Below are 16,621 nucleotides of genomic sequence, written 5' to 3' on the forward strand. Positions count from 1 at the left end.
ATGATCATAAATTTACAAAAATACTCCTGCATCATCTTACTTCTTGTATCCTCTTGTTCAGTCTGATTGAATTTTTGACAATGGGTGAACATCCCTATCTGTCTTTTTTTCATTGCAACCACATACCACGAATGATTTGTGGAAAATGGTTTTCCACAAGATATGTTCAAGTCAGTCTCGAAGATACCAATATAAGCTGTAGCAGTTACTACCTGTTACCACTTTACAATTCAAAACCACCTTTGCATATTTAATTTGTTTCCTTGATTTTGAGAGTTTGAACCTTCAGGAATTTAAGACCTCTTCCATTTTCATACTCATTTCAAACTGTAGTGCGCGTTACCTTGTTAAACGTGGACAAATGGGACACTAAAGAATAGATGAAATACGAAAACACTTTTGTTTAATTATTCATCAGTTCAAACCTAGCTTGCTTTTGATAATTTCGTAGTATGCAGTCACAATATATTATTTGCATAACAGGTTGGTTTTCGACAACACAAACATGAGAACAAAATCCTATGTCACTTGACCGCATTTTTTTTACATGAAGCACTTTTCAGATTTAAAAAGGACTCTTAAAACTCAATTTGGATCGAAATGGCAACTCCGTTACAAACTGGTAGTTTTTTCAGCAGAGGAACAGACCTCCAAAATCCTCAAAAGCAGTTTCGTCGTCCATGTGATGTTACTGTAGTGGTTAAGGATGGCAAAGAATTTGATACGCATGGACATGTTCTCTCAGAGGCAAGTCCTTTCTTCGAGAAGCTTCGCGGCAGCGAAATGAGAGAACGCAAGGAGCGAAAAATTCGACTAGAAATGTTGACAGAGCAAATTTGGGGTAAAATACTGAGTTTTATTTACTCCGGCACTGTTCAGATACATAATGAACAGGATGCTCGGGACCTCATCTCAATGGCTGATTACTTTCTAATCAAGCAGTTAAAAAATATCGCCGGGGAGTTCTTGGCTCAGAATCTGGAAACGTCAAATTGTATTTCGACTTATCATTTTGCAGAGAAATATCGATGCGAAGAACTTCTTGTCGACACAAAGAGATTCATTCTTCGAAATTTTAGCACTATCGCAACCACGGAAGACTTCTCTAACATGTCGAGCAAAGAAGTGGAAATGTGGATTTCAAGTGACGAGACGAATATACAAGCCGAAGAGGACGTTTTTAAAGTCATTCTAAGATGGATTATGCGAAACAGAAAAGAGCGAAAACAGTATTTTTACGAGTTATTTCGTCACGTCAGACTCGCTTACGTATCAGTTACCTACCTCCGGAAAGTCATTGCGACAAGTAATCTCGTAAGAGACAACAGAAAATGTTTGCGACTCGTTAAAGATGCTATCAAGAAATCAAAGAAATCACATAGACCCTCAGAATGGCCTAGAAAGTCACTAGAAACTCCTCTTATGACAGTCTGCGTAGATAAAAGAATCTTCAGCTATTTCCCGAGACAGGATAAATGGTCTAGATTAGGAGAAAGCAAACCACCATGTTCCATCATATTCTCTTCCCGTGGCCAGCTCTATTTTGTTAATCAAGTATACCATAAGCTACTGCGGTACGATACGTTCTCTCACCGCTGGACAACGCTGCCGTACAACGAAAAGAAAAGTATGCGGCAAGTTTATATTAGCAGTAAGGATGAAATTTTCGCCTTGATGATCGATGACAGAATATCGTGTCTCGGTTGCATTTCTCTGCGTTCATCTCGCGCATTAGAGAGCACCGAACACGAAGAGATTCAACACCCTCCGCGTTGCGGAAAGAGTCATCTTTCTTCTGTAATGAGGTACAGACCCGAAACAAACCTATGGCAAGAGACATCTTCATTTGATTTGGGTTCGAGAGATGGAATTTGCTTCGTTGCCAGTGAAAAGTTTGTTTACCTTATAGGCGGTTACATTCGAGGAGCTAACAAGATTCTGACTGATGTGGACAGATTCGATTTCGCCAGGAACTCGTGGAGTAAGGCAGCTGACATGTTGGAGCCAAGACACTGCCCTTATGGGGCTGCTCTGCACGGGAAAGTTTACATCACCGACAATGGCAGCTACGACTTGGAGAACTTTACGTTCAAAAGGACGTGTGAGGTCTACAGCGAGGCAACGGACGAATGGCATTTCGTTGCAAACATGAGAATACCACGGTCCCGGCATGGCAGTATGCTGTGCGTTGATGAGAAGATTTGTGTCTTGGACGATTATTTTAAGAGCATGAGTTACCTGGGAATTAAAATTCACTGCTACGACCCTGACAAAGATGAATGGCAAGAGCAAACAGATCATAAAATACCAGTAAAGAGAGGTTACTCAGTTGGACCCACAACTCATTATTCCCTTCACACTTGCGCTACGAGTATTTTTCAGCCGGGACAACGCCTTGCAAGCGAATCTTCCACGACCACTTTTGACAAATGCAAGTGTCTGATTATGTAGACCTATGCAAGCTTAAATTACCATAAACGTATCCTCCATAAAGAGAAGACCACTAAACAAGTTTCATTCGGTAGAGGTATTCTGCCTGGGGTGGAGGAATTGTGCATATATTTAAAATAGTCTGGAAGCTCCTCCTTTCTCGAACCTTCCCACAATTTTGTCAAATTCTCCATTTTCGCAGTTGTGTGCATATCTCGTTCTAAGAAGCGAACCTTGCTCACAAAGACAAACCCTGAGCCTCTATTTAATCTCTCCTCTCAAAAGAACTGATCGTGTGAGATGTATGTGTCTAAAAAAGTAATACCTCACTGTTCAATAGCGTTTACCTTTGGAATAATCTCTACATGGGAGAATCATTTTAATTCTCTCCCATGACGAGGTAAGACCTCTCCTGTAGTTAGTTAATGCGCCGACATGAAGAAAAAAGAAAAGTACGATTGTTTTTATCCGTAGAGATCATAAAACAAAATTACTGGTGGAGGTGCAGAAAGCAATTTGAACGACAGAAAACGAGAAACGTATGATTTCATGAAACACAATTTTTATGCTCTTTTACGTTGTACAAATAATTAATGGCAACAATTCTCAAAGTTATAAAAAATTCAATATTGCAGTATGCATAACCATTTTTTGGACATACACAACTTCTGTCGGAAGGATAACTTTCAAGGGTTACCGCCAGTCAGTAACGATTCATTGGAGTAAATTTCACCCTAAAACTTTACAACAACATCGGGAAAAATGGAATTAAAAGTACTAAAAGTAATTCACGTTCGCCAAACAGAAAATGCTGGCTTGTTGTCATGTTCAACTTGACCTGGCTTGTTCGTTTCTGCCAAGATATCGCCATCAACGGGACCGCCTGTCAACAAAGAGATAACGTAAGACTTTCAAGATGAAGAAAGTTCAGACTCTCTTAGAGTTTTGAAGCACACTCAGAACCTTTACAGGAAAACTGCATTAGACATTCCATTAAACTGACTGCAAGTTTCATCCCAACATAGGCTACAACGTCATATAGTTACAATTAGAACATTGTCTTACCAAGAGGAAAATCAGAGCTTTGTTGATTCACATGTTTCTTCGCAAAGGGATTTGATTGCAATACATATGCTGACCCTGGTCGAGAAAACGCAGCCTAAAAAATGGAGAATATTTTTTGATCAATAGTCCGTACAAGCAAAAGGTAAAGGAATCGGCTCGAAAATAAATATAAAACTGAGTCATGAGGGGTTATACAAACATGAACTTAGTTTTGAAACAGAATAAGAAATATGGCAAGTTTTGAGAAAAAACTTACGCAAAACTTAACAACTTTCTTATTCGATTCAGGGCGTGAAATTAACTTTTTTTCTGATAGCCACTTGGCTTCTAAATTCTTCAAAGTGGTAGCCAATTCAAAAAAAGTTGGTCGCCATTTTCAAAGACAAACAAAATCTTTCTTTGCGCTGTCAGCGTTCTAGATAGGCCCTCCAAAATTAAGTTAGAGAAAAGATCTTTAACGTGCTACAAAGTGGACAGTAGGATGGATGATATACAACGTTCAGGCTCATCTAAATCCAAGATGGCGTCTAGTTATCGATCGAGATGCATGTGCTACGTTTTGGAAACAAACTAAACGAGGAAGTTTGCCGCGGATTTATCTTTGCAAATTTATTTAATTCACTATATCTCTTTGTAAGGTTATGATGAAACGTTGTAGTCGCCAATTTGGCGACTAACTTTCAGGATTTGGTCGCCAAAGTGAAAAATTTAGTCGCATTGGCGCCTGTATTAGGCGCAATTTCACGCCCTGCTATTTCCAAAACATGACAATAACGAGCTCAAAACTTACCATCTTTCTTATTCTATTTACAAAACATGACGCTAACGACATTGCTGATCCTAGCTGTATGCAAGACGCGTGTCATATTTAAACTTCGAAATGGGCCTTGATCACCATAGAGTCTCTGTGGCTCAGTGGTAGAGCATCAGAGCGCGGATTACGAAGGTCTGAGGTTCGATTCCTCATGGGGCCTCAGAAGTTCTTCTTGGTCCCACGCTCGTGAAAAAACGAAAAAACATCTTTCTCTATGGACTTAGTATTCAACAAGCTTTTACAAACTTGTATATTTCCGTAGTGACATTCACATTACAGAGAGCCCCAGCATTGTTCACAGCCAAGACTGTCACTGTTATTTTGTTCACGTACCTAAACTGTATGTACGATAATTATATTCAATGACGCGCCAACGACGTTACTCAATTGTGTTTAGGTAAGGTTTTCCAGTTTTCGTTTGGCCATTTTCATGCACAGAGAGCCGAACAGCAAATGACAGCTGAAAAGGGGACTAACCCTTTAACTCCCAAGATCTGATTATTAATTCTCCCATCGAGTTAACAAACATTTCCTTGTAAATTTGTTACGAGAATTTGGTGTTAGATCGAGATAACAACCTCTATCTGATAAGTTTGAGTATTCTCGTCACCTGTTTGCTGGAAATTGTATGGATATTTAAAGGAGAAGTTAGATATTAATCACTTCTAAGAGTCAAAGGGCTGAAGGTCCCTTTAAAACTGAGCCAAAATTTTGGATAAGACGATTGGTTTCTCTAAGCCAATTCAGTGCCTCATTTTCAATTCACAATGACAAAAACTGTTATTATCTACAGCAAACAAGACAAATCATGTGTTTATTTCACTTCACCATTCTCGCTTTTGGGCCTGATCCAGGCCTTCCTGATGAACCTCCTCTGGAACTTTCCTCTAACTAAATAAAAAAAAAGTGATTGTGATTGTGTAAGATAACCTTGTCCCACACATACCAAGTTTGTGAGTTACCATATTTCTCTGTTCAGTGACCAAGCTCAAATTTACAACAATTCTTACTGTACTTTCAGACAAGCTCTTTTTCATTCTATAATTCTGATTCTCTGTTTCCTCTGTGCCTGGCATGATTGTTTAACTAACAATTTCAAGCAGTATTATGACCTTAATGTGTGGGTATGAGCCACCATTCTGTTCAGGAATCCACCATAATTGAAAGAATAGAGCAAACACATAACATACAGTACAACTATCTCTTGAATTGATAAAGCATCATTTAAAACCAAATGCAAATAGAGGACCATCTCCTTTCATGAATTCTGCCTCCCTCACCTTCTTTATGATTCCTTTCTCTATCAGTTCCTGTTTTGATGTTCGAGGGCAGTTGAGAGCTAAACATACGAAAAAGAGAATGAAGTTGCAATTTCCAATCTAGATAATGTTTGACAAGTAAATATATTTTCATCATTTTGACATGGCCCCTAAAAGTCTTCCCAGTGCCTGGTAAGCTGGTAGTGAGGGTGGGGAGGGAGTGAATTGATGTACAGGTGCATGATGCTTGGGGGAGGGGAAGTAAGAACAAAAGGAAGATGAATATTGAATAGCAACAACTATGTTTTAAACAAAACAGTGTGTGTTCTTGAGAGTTTACTTAGTGTACTGTACCTGCAAAATGTGGCCAAACTTTATCTGAAGCTGAAGCAAAGTCTTTTGCACTCCTAAAAAGAAGGAAAGAAAAATAAAACATGCCATTTCCTGTAGTTTTGGGTAAAATTGAATGCATAATAAACCATTTAATTTTAACAGGTTTAGATGTGTGAATTAGATGTGTGAAAGAAGGAAAGAAAAAGAAAACATGCCATTTCCTGTAGTTTTGAGTAGAATTGAATGCACAATAAACCATTTAATTTTAACAGGTTTAGAAGTGTGAATCAGTTTCAAGTTCACAATTGGTCAAAGGCTCATAGTAACAAAGTGAAATGCTGCAGACATTTTAACAGCCCACTAATAGGCTGACTAGGTATTGATTAGAGAACCATGATTGTACCTTCCTTCACCATCTGGGAGTTCAGGTTGCGCATTCCTCTCCAAAAGTAGCATCACAATCTGAAATTTTTTCATTCAAAATTAGACATTGGAACAATTGTTTTATGTACATGTGCCATCACAAAATATCAGTGAATGGCAAGGAGGATAGGTACATGTAAATGTAGATAGGTACTCTTTCACCATTAACACCCTAACATCAGTGTGCATATTTTCCATACTGTTCTCTCTACATTTCCTAAGGAGCTGACAAGGAGAATTTGTTTAACAATCAAGAGCTTCTACAGTTGGTGATCATTTCCTTTAATCTCATGACCTTGACATGTGATTCAAGGGGGTGATATTGTAAGGAGAAATTAGATGCTAGTCACTCTTGAGGGTTAAAGGGTTCACACTTGCCCTAAGTTTTACATAAGGTTTACAGCAGTTGCTTCATAACTCTCTGCTACTGGACCTAATGCTGCTTAAGTGACAAGTGTAGCACAATACTATACATAGGGTAATGCATACCTTTCCATGCTCTTGGAATGTTGCAGCATGTAGTGGGGTCCATAATGTGTCCCTGTTCTGTGCATTAACATCTGAAACATGTCCATTTTAATTAAAGACTCTTCAGGTGATAATGATTAGCTACAGAAACATAAATTTTGTTATTATACTTAGTAATTACTTACCAGCTCCCTTATCAAGGAGAGTTTTCACTACATCATAAAAGCCCCAGAAACATGCTGGAAACAAGAGAGTAATGTCAATAAAATTAATATAAAAAGAGAAGAGGGAACGGAAAAGAGGATTTTTTATGCAAAAAAGAGAGTTTTTATTAAATCTTATAATTACAAACTATAAGTTGAGGCACACTGTTGTTACAAGTTTTAAACATGGAGTACAACACTGAGACAGGAACATTTCAATACCACTTCATGATGTTTCAACTGACCTCAACACATGAGGAGGAGTTATTGTAAAAGAGGGAGGAACTGCAAGGTAGGATCAGAGGCTTGTGTTTTAAGAATTTTCACATGTATGTCAAATTTTATTTTTATTGCTTACATGTACATCAGCCAACTACACTTTACTTAGAGGAAATGAAACAGAGTTAGGCAAGATACCTGTTATTTAATTACATTCTATAAAAACTGTTAAGATTGTCTATATCAGTTCAAATAATTGCCCAGTTTAAGCCTGTATGAGTAAGTATAATCTAGGCCTTGCCACTTATCCAGGTTGACTTGGTAGCGAGTGTGTTTGCCTTTCACTGAAAACATCAGCCTGCACATGGATCTACACTTATATTCATTGTATTCAGGATGGACCATGCTGGTGTTACAACTGAGTTGAATTTTTTATTGGCTTTATTCTAGGTTCTCAAACTTTTCTCCAATCACACAAATCAACATTCCAAGCTCCAATTAACTGCTTCAGTCCATTTGTGCAATTCCCCCTACTGTCTGCATACAATTCTTTGTCCATTTAGAGAATTTGGTATTGCATTAACTACATGCAATAATCACATAGTTGATGTTTTTCTTCATTATCATCACTTGTCTGCCTGATATTTTAAGGAGAAATTTTGTTTTGGTCACTTGTAGGAGTTAGAGGGCTAATGAAATTTTTGGGCCTTGGCAGTAAAGATAAACAAATTCATTACTCACGGATATGAAGATGTAAAGAATAATGAACAATAAAATTTACTAATCAAGTCATCGATTTTATCAGAAAACTAATTACCGCTACCTATTTATCATCCAATTCTCTGTGGGACAGCGCTTACTAAAGAGGACTGGCAGTGCGCAAGAATTCGGAAATACATGTAGGCTAGCCACAAAAATGCATATTTACCAATATATAGCTGACTTTGAAGTTTTTCATTTGCTCCTCCACCGATTTGAACATCTTCAGTCATAAACTGTTCGACAAGCTTTTACAAAAGTAAAAGGATAAAAAAAAAACAAGTAGATTTAAGTTCATTCATAAGAAAATTCTGCACATCAAAGATCTAATCACACACAGATATAAGCTGTTTCACCGACGAAAATAAAACTATGAGCGCCTTATCCTTACTTTTTCATCTCCCTTTTGTGCTAGAGTAGAAAGGTCAGGCGTACGTGTGTTCACTCCTGTCAGATGTCTTTGCAAATCATAATCAACTTCTTCTAACGACTTTCCATTTCCATCCGAAACTGCCGCCATATTTTCGTCTTTGGGTATAAAACAGTGGGAATTTTATAAACAGAATAATGGTCCGCTGTGCACTGTTGCGAGGGCGCATTGGAACAAGATGGCGGCGAAATACCTCTACATAATACTGAATAAGTTTTAGCTTGATATTTTAGCTTGTGCTTAGATGAAGATAATTATACGATGGTGAGGACTTTTAACGGCCAACCATTAGGGCAATTCGCCAGGAATTTAGCTTTGGCAGGTAAGGAGAAAACTGCTTTGTCCTGGATTTTACAAAATCTCAACCTTTCTCTGAGATCACGGCATCCTCATTTTCGCGATCAGTTTTGATTACAGTTTCATCCTTCTTCACCAGTTATCGCTGGAACTGGAGGAGGTCTTCTAGTCAACACGGCACGTCGTGACTCAGAACGAGCTAAAAGATTAGTGGGCTATGCTGCCCTGACTGGTAAGTCGTGATAAAATCTTAGCTACGCAGTTTAAGTTTGAAGGATTTCTTTTCGTAGTGGTTGTATTTTAAGCGGCTCAATTTGAGCTCATTTTGAAAAATAGTAATAGGTTATTTTAATCACACGTTATGACTCTTCCATCACAAGGGGAGATGTCTTGCTCTTTTAATCATTTTAGATTATAATCATTATTTTCATTATTGTCACAATCATTAGAATAATTCTTATTGTTATCATTATTATCATTTTATTATTACTATTATTATTATTATTATTATTATTATTTTCAATGCTGTTAGACATTTATTTTAAACACAAAGGGAATTGAACCTTTACTGCTTGTGGTGTTATTTAATAGATGGCAAATGCTTAACCCTTTAACTCCCAAGATCTCATCAATAATTCTCCTTACTTTCTGCAATACGGTTCCTGTGATGTTAGTTTGGAGAATTTGGTTTTAGATCAACTTGTAATTCCCTAATTGAAATTAGTTCTTTATTCTCATCACTTATCTGGTTGATATTGTATGAATATTGTAGGGAGAAATTCTGTCTTGGTCACTTGTGGGAGTTAGATGCCTAATTAAAACTACCTTGTAGAAATGATGCAATAATGAAACAAAGATTTAAGAAGTAAATTACAAGAAAATAAAATGAGTTAAAACTGACACTCATCCTGTGAGAGATTCAGTATTTCAAAGGGAACATTGTCATATTTTAATGTATTTTGTTTAAATTGTAGAGATAAAAATCATGTGGTTTCTGAAACTTATTAATTACAGTACCTCTTTTTGTAGTATCCTATGGAACCTTCGCTGTTTTACTCCCAAGATTCATTAGAAATTCCCCTTACTGTTTGTTATACGATTTATATGATGTTAGTTTGGAGAATTTGGTTTTGGATCAACTAGTCATCCCTCAATTTCTTTATTCTCATCACATTTCTACTTAATATTGTATTGATATTGTAAAGAGAAATTCTGTCTTGGTCACTCATGGAAGTAAGAGGGTCAAGTGAGTACAGTATCCTTTTAGCAACTTGTTGAGAAAGATAACAATGATCTCTGCTGCTTTACAGTATGAATTGTTTTCTCTTGACATACAGTGTATTTCTTTTTGTGAGGTATGACTGGTGCAAGTATTGGTTATATATTTGGGTCGTCAAGAAGCAGCCGCCAATCCTTTGTGCTCTTTCCTCTGGCTCTAGTGTCTTTGTTATTTCTGGTGCATTTTATGGTGAGTCAATATTTGATGTAATATGAATTTTAATGTGATACCAACATTTATGGTAAAGGAAGATAAAAAAAAAATGTCTAAATATGATAAAATTGATATATCAATTCCCAGCAGCTCTGTGCATAGTAACTGGAAGCTGCTACCCACATCTATGAAACTCACCTTTTTGGAAGCTGCTATCATAATGTTGAGCATTGTTCTTATCCCACTTGGTCAGTATGTAAACACAAGAGCAAAAGAGTGATATTACTCTTCTGGAGAGTTGCACATGTCAGGGGTATACATTAGTGGGGAAAAGGCAAAAGCACAGTTGTGTCAGGAGCTATTTTCAGTCTTTCTCTCTGCACCCCTCAAGCTTCATTTTTAAACGTACTCTGTAAACAAATCTTGGCAAGGCATAATCATGCTGGTTGACATTAAGTTTGATCAAATACCCCCAGTAAGCCTTTACAAGCTTTCTTGTAGAACTGTTGTAGATTGAGGTCTAAATCTTCTTTTCTCTCTCCTCTCTTTTTCTTCATTTTTCTATCATAATAGTTTTGCGGGAGAATCTTCTAGTGTCGTCAAAGGCTTATAAATGGAGAAGAATGCTGGATGAACTTCAGGGGAAACCCAACATGACAACAAGAAAAGAAGCAATGACTGGTACTCAAGCCAGTGCCATTAGTGGTGGAATCAGTGGTTTATTGCTTTCTTTTACCTTAGGTACTTTTACATGCATTATTCACTCTTCTAAAAAAAAGGGGTAATTTTGGAATGACCTACGTTATCTTGGTTTCAGCTGAATGACTAACTAAAAACACATGTACAGATCCTCAAATCTTCTGAACGTTCAGAGTATGGTTGTATTGCTATTACTGCTGAATGTGATACTACTCAGCCCATTGCAAGATACACCTAACATGTTTTCAGCTCTCTGGTACCCATTTTATCCCTGAGTGGAGAGAGGCACTCAGAGTCTTTGTGAAATCCCAGGAGGGTGACAATGGCTGAGGTTCATCACTTGTGATATTAAAGTAATTATATCACAAGGATAATTTAAAGGTTGATCAATTCAAGTCTTCAAGGTTTTATAATTGTGTTTCACCCAACAGGAAGAGGCTTTAGTGTGGCAATCAGTACAGCTTTACAAGGTTTAGTGTTGGGAGTAGTTGGTAAGCATGTAGTACCACATAACCAGCTTTGACACGCTTCTCCAAGTGTATTGTTTCCAGCCATTTTAAATTGTGTCAGTCAACAAATAAATCACTGACATGGTTTTTTAATCTCTTGGTAAATCACATGAGAAACTGGTACAAACATCTTTTAGTTTAAAGCTAAATTTAATCCCTTCATTTTGATTTAGGGTGTAATTGTGAAATTTAATGAGGATCTAAAGAGTAAGCCAGGGAAATTTTTTTCATGGACTTACCCAATAGAGTTCACAACTAAACTTCTGCTTTGGTTTTATTGTCAACATGATCTCCAAAATAGTCTGCACTTAGTAGACATGTGAGAATTTTTATTTGGCTTGTGTTCTAAGATGATCCAACTTTGTTTGGTGTTAGGGCAATGGTCAGTTTACAAGTGCCAGCAATGGATTTTAGAGGAAAGAATCAAATATCATTATCCTGAACTGGTGGCTAATGCTAAAGCTTGTGAAATAGTAAGTTTCTTGTTTATGTATAATTTATTTGCTGTATGTCCATGTATCAGCCACACACAGATGTAAATGTAAAGTCGTATTCAAGCCCTCTGGCCCACCCAACCACGGCTCATCCTGGTCTCCAAGGAGCATGAAGTAACTCTGTCTCTGTATTTGTACAAGATTATAATGTTAGCCTGAGGGCAAGTGTAATTTTTTGGTACTTCCTAGGCAAGTAGGGGCAAACTTGAGAAGAGCAAAAGGGCTAAGATAAGACAGTGCTTCTCCCTATCAAGTGTGTCCTGTCATCCATTAAGCTCTCCTTGCACTCGCTGCTGCTTCTCTGAAAATGCAAACTAATAATAGTCACATCTGTCTCACAGGCTATCACACACCTTTACACCCTAACATCAGTGTGCAAATTCTTCATGATGAGGAGAATTTGTTTACCAAGCAAGAGCTTCCTTAGTTGGTGATCATTTGATCTATTCTCATAACATTGTAGTCACTCTTAGGGGTGAAAGGATTGATAGACAAGAGAAAAACTTTATTATTTACTTATTTTTATATTTTTATTACTTGATTTTTTTCTTTTCTGCCCCAAATTGCTCTCTCATTTCCTTTTTCGTTTATATGTAGGGTTGGTACGACTGGGCGTATCAAAAACTGACCACTAGGACTCACAGCTCACTGGTGGATGAAAAAATTCATAGCCTCACAATTCAACTCCAACTTCTCCAGGAAGAGGAAGAGAGACTGCTGCAGTTGAAGCAAGAGTAGGAAAATGAAAGTAAAACGTGATTGGAGTTTAAAGTATCAAATGGGAAGACTAAACGCCAGTATGAGAAACAATAACTACAGAAACATTCGAAACAGAAACATTCATTATGTTGCGTGACTAACCAAACAATGGTTGCGCGAGAGACTAGCGAGCATGCAGATATTTTTCTCTTTCACTGTGTCTAAAAGCAACATCACAAAAAGTCCTTTCAATTCTTGACTGTTTTTCGTGGCTGGGAAGAAATTGATTTCCCCCATTCTCATTTGTGCCGCGACACAAGTAGTGAAGCCCGCGAGTTTCGAGTTGGCGAGCAAAGTGAGCGTGCGAAAGGCTTTCGACAAATGACTTCGGGGAGTCTTCGCCGCTCGTGATGCCGAATCTTCTCGCTAGCTAGATTTACCTTAACAGTTCGTTTATAGTCAAAGTTTTCCTGGACAGTGGACATAGTGTGAAGAATTGTATGCAGGCCTTTTTTCGAGATCCAAAATATTCGAAGTAGAAAATCTGAGAAATAACACTCGTCTTGTGGTTTAATTTTGCTTTATTATTTTTTTATGTTATTTTAATTGAGTTTGGGGTAAGAAATATCGCTGGTCAGGTTGATAATTTGCACATGGGAGGAGATATGTCTGCTGCAGGAAATTTTGACCTTTTGAGACTGTTCGAAGATACTTTTTGATTAGTTTTAGTTTGGTTACAGTGTGGAGAAGGCAAGACACTTAGATACCATTGACTCACGCACATTACTAAGGGCAGTGAGGTGGCATTGTATGTCGTCAAAGTTTGATGCCATTAACAAGAGATGGAATGAGCGTTAACTTTAAAAAGTTGAGCAGTTTCTGGAAGAATCGTGAGAGGGACAGACGATTCATTTTGTATTTGCAGTGATTTTGAGATCGAGGAGTTAACACCCTCTTCTCCCACAAGCCCCTTGGAACCTTCTAGAGTCCATGGCCCTTTTTCGGTTGTTGTCATTGAGGTACTTCTGTGTCAAAGCCCTGTGAGTGCGCTTCAAGTTTTTCTTAGTGTCGTGTCGCTTGGTCCTTTTTTCCACTGAAGCGCGTACCCTCTCTTCACAGTAATCCTTGCAAGAGACACTCCTCGAGAAGCGGCTCTGAGGAGGCTCACGAATGATGGCGTTGGGACGAACCTGTTCCACGACACTTTTCAGAGAGAGGAGCCTTTTGCTGCAGGACAGCAGCTGCAGGATCTGCGCCCATAGGAATATTGCGGCCCTGGGTATTTGGTGCCCCAATTTTGCGGAGAGGTGAGAGGTCTTTTCACAGAGATCGCTGAACATAGGTAACGCGGGTCTCATAAACCACTTGTCGTTGCCTTCATCGTCTTCGGAACGATCACTTTCTTGTATGACTGACTCGTGGTGATTCTCGACTGATTCTTGCATGACTGACTCGTGGTTTGATCGTTCTGGCTGCCACTCTATTGCAAGCAGAGGCTTAGGAGTGTGCGCATGCGCAGAATCAACTTGACTAACCGCAAGCAAATCAGAGGTGCTAATGACTGGGTTAAACTTACGTCTCTTTCTGATCGATAGTCTGTCGCACACATTACCCTGGGTTACAGTCGTGCGCAGTGGTACCTCGCACGAGTCGCTTCTTACTTTCGCCAGAAAGTCAAAGCTCCGTTCGCGTTTGATGTCCTGTAAGTCCCACAGCAATTTATTCATGGGCGATGGCTCGAATTTTACGATAGCTGTGCTCAGGTTCTCGATGAGCGCTTGTTTGGGCTGTAGTTTGACTGGTTCAAGCACCGGCTCAGGGTTTTCCATCTGCATTCCAAGCGTGTCTGGTGACTTAAGGCTGCAGAGAAATGATACTCCTTTCAAATTTTTACAAGTAACGCTCATTATATAGGTAACTTCTTTGACTACTTTTGCAAGAAGTCTTGGAAACTGCCTCCTACTCAAAAGAAAAGATGTTTTCACATCGTTTCACGAGCGTGGCGGGACAGAAGAAAATCTGACCCACCCTCCCAAAAGTTTTAACACACTAGCAGATAGGTTATAGGTTTTCATCCAAAAGACATTGCCTTTGGATTAAGCACCAAATTTTCAAGTGGGTTGTGAATCTCGAGAGACATCAAACACGAGGCTGTTTAGCTGAATAATTAAATGTTTCACGTTCTCTCGCGGACACTTTTTGGACAATTTAAAACCAGCTGAACGCTCAAATGTCAAATCAGATGATGAATACTCAGCTGCGCGCATTGTATTGCACGTGCCTTTTTAACTATAGACCAGTGAATCGTACAGTTCCAACAAACTTTATCTGAAGCTTTTTTTGTTTAATTCAATAATCTTACTGAGAGTTATAACCGGTTTCGTTTTGGGCAAATGCATCGATAGCCGTGAACTGCCATATTTTTCATTATTGTTACCTTTTTGCATTCACACGTACAGCACGAATACTTTCCACTGTTCCCAAGGTCCGCGGCACGTTGGAAGACAAAATTTCTAACCAAGAATTCATCTTTTTAAATTTATAAGCGCTGCACTTTTCATCCAAGGGCTTGCTCCATTTTAAAGGTCGCATAATCTTGTAAGGTTCCATCATCTTTCTCGGAACTAGGCGAGACATCATTTTTCCATGAAAGTATTTCTGAGATTTCTCGACGTTTCCTTGATTGACCGGGCCACCCGGCGGCCGCATGCCACAATTTTTCTTTTGCGTGATAACTGAAGCCACATTTTGCTCATTTATAACGACGTAGTCTTTCAAAATCAGCACTTCCTCTTCAGTCAGTTCGACGTCGACAAGCAACCACTCTCCTTCCTCTGCCTCGGCAAAGAAGCATTTTTGTGGAGAATTTTCGGCGTTTTCGTCTTGTGCGTAAATCCATTTTCCCAGCAAACTTAGCATAACCAATGCCTGTTCAGTTAATATATCTTTCTATCCCGTGGGAAAACATTAATTCTGAAGCAAAGAATCACCTTGATTGAGGATAATTGTTAATTACTGTCCATGTCATAAAGTTCTAATTTGTAATAAAGTATTAATGACAATACGTCATAAATTACGCGCACGTTTCCCACTTACGGGCTAGGGACGACTGCACTAATGTCTCGTGGACCAATCAGTCTTCAGAATCGCCTCAAAAATAACGGGAAAACTTATTGCAGGGACCGGTCATACAATATGCGAGTGGGATAAAGGAAAAAACAAAGAGTGAGTCAAGGTAATTTCATTGTGGTCAGTGTGAAGTGCACACTACAATGAGATCGGTATCCATTCGGTCGTTCGGCTCCCACGGAAGTTTCGTACCTTGTCGATTGGTACCCAAATTCAGACGATTCGTACCCAGTTTGTGTCGGTTTATACCCGACCTGTTGGTAGATTCGTAGCTGTCTTGACATTTCAGTGACGATCAAAACAAGGAGACATCATGGGACCTGCATTGCATACCCCTCCTTGAAGCGAATACTCTGTATTGAGTGGAAACGTTTCCGAGGCTGTTGCGACCTTTTCTGCATTTATGGAATTGATCAAAAAACCTTGAAAATACTCAGTTAGCATTAACGCCCTTGCGCGCGAAATTACTTTGTTTCATTTTAATTGTTCCTTTTTTAGGAGCGCGCTCATTGGTTATTTCAAATAATTTAAAATTTAATGGTGTAATATGTTTTGTCGCGCGTACCAAAAAACAACTTAGTGAAAACAAGTTTATATTTTATTTTATCATATCGAACGAGAAACAGCGGTTGCGGTTGTCAGGGAAACGGCTGCGCAACCCGAGCTCTCCACCCTAACTCCCCTAACCGTTCAAACGCTCTTTTTTTGGCTCGTTTAAGGTGACTGAGAGTTTGGCACAAGCCAGAGTTCGGTAATTAGGACACCCTGAAGTTGAGCGGACACTAAAAAGAGTTCCATATATGCATCGCTTGAAAGACCTTTCTTAACTTTGAGTCCCATGTAATAGTTCTGTCTTCGATTGAGAGACATGAGACCAACTCTATCAATAACGAAGTGATAAACGTCTAAAATGAGATAGAACATTTGGCTGTAGATAAAGTCTTTGAAAGCCATAACAC

At 38.6% G+C, this 16,621-nt stretch overlaps 3 protein-coding genes and 1 pseudogene across 3 annotated transcripts; 2 read left to right on the forward strand and 2 right to left on the reverse strand.

Moving 5' to 3' along the window:
• The first annotated feature begins 600 nt into the window (after positions 1–600).
• On the forward strand, positions 601–3,312 carry LOC131773384 (kelch-like protein 12). The gene has a single exon (XM_059089367.2). The coding sequence runs from the start codon at positions 601–603 to the stop codon at positions 2,449–2,451; it is 1,851 nt and encodes a 616-aa protein (XP_058945350.2). The 3' UTR covers positions 2,452–3,312.
• On the reverse strand, positions 3,010–8,500 carry LOC131773374 (homeobox protein Wariai). Its single transcript, XM_059089356.2, has 10 exons — positions 8,365–8,500; positions 8,143–8,221; positions 6,978–7,031; positions 6,814–6,884; positions 6,305–6,363; positions 5,923–5,975; positions 5,590–5,648; positions 5,138–5,200; positions 3,496–3,589; positions 3,010–3,313 (listed from the first exon to the last, which is right to left on the reverse strand). Exons 1-10 carry the CDS (start codon positions 8,491–8,493, stop codon positions 3,219–3,221), a joined length of 756 nt encoding a protein of 251 aa, XP_058945339.2. The 5' UTR covers positions 8,494–8,500; the 3' UTR covers positions 3,010–3,218.
• A 76-nt stretch (positions 8,501–8,576) lies between these two features.
• On the forward strand, positions 8,577–13,093 carry LOC131773379 (uncharacterized; annotated as a pseudogene).
• Positions 13,094–13,477: 384 nt separating this feature from the next.
• LOC131773365 (uncharacterized) lies at positions 13,478–15,452 on the reverse strand. The gene is made up of 3 exons (XM_059089346.2): positions 14,971–15,452; positions 13,982–14,393; positions 13,478–13,948 (listed from the first exon to the last, which is right to left on the reverse strand). The coding sequence occupies exons 1-3, from the start codon at positions 15,450–15,452 to the stop codon at positions 13,478–13,480; spliced, it is 1,365 nt and encodes a 454-aa protein (XP_058945329.2).
• Positions 15,453–16,621: the final 1,169 nt, after the last annotated feature.

This window comes from Pocillopora verrucosa, chromosome 10 (assembly GCF_036669915.1).
Source record: "Pocillopora verrucosa isolate sample1 chromosome 10, ASM3666991v2, whole genome shotgun sequence".
In the NCBI taxonomy this organism is placed as follows: Eukaryota; Metazoa; Cnidaria; class Anthozoa; order Scleractinia; family Pocilloporidae; genus Pocillopora; species Pocillopora verrucosa.

Excerpts from the sequence above, each read along its gene's own strand:
- LOC131773384 (XM_059089367.2), top strand. The coding sequence starts at position 601 with ATGGCAACTCCGTTACAAACTGGTAGTTTTTTCAGCAGAGGAACAGAC.
- LOC131773374 (XM_059089356.2), bottom strand. The coding sequence starts at position 8,493 with ATGGCGGCAGTTTCGGATGGAAATGGAAAGTCGTTAGAAGAAGTTGAT. Across the intron at positions 6,364-6,813 it reads CATTCCAAGAGCATGGAAAG|ATTGTGATGCTACTTTTGGA; the intron begins GTATGCATTACC and ends AAAAAATTTCAG. Across the intron at positions 5,976-6,304 it reads CTCCCAGATGGTGAAGGAAG|GAGTGCAAAAGACTTTGCTT; the intron begins GTACAATCATGG and ends CCTTCTTTTTAG.
- LOC131773365 (XM_059089346.2), bottom strand. The coding sequence starts at position 15,452 with ATGCTAAGTTTGCTGGGAAAATGGATTTACGCACAAGACGAAAACGCC. Across the intron at positions 14,394-14,970 it reads GTACGTGTGAATGCAAAAAG|CCTTAAGTCACCAGACACGC; the intron begins GTAACAATAATG and ends ATTTCTCTGCAG. Across the intron at positions 13,949-13,981 it reads AACGATCAAACCACGAGTCA|TCAGTCATACAAGAAAGTGA; the intron begins GTCATGCAAGAA and ends AATCACCACGAG.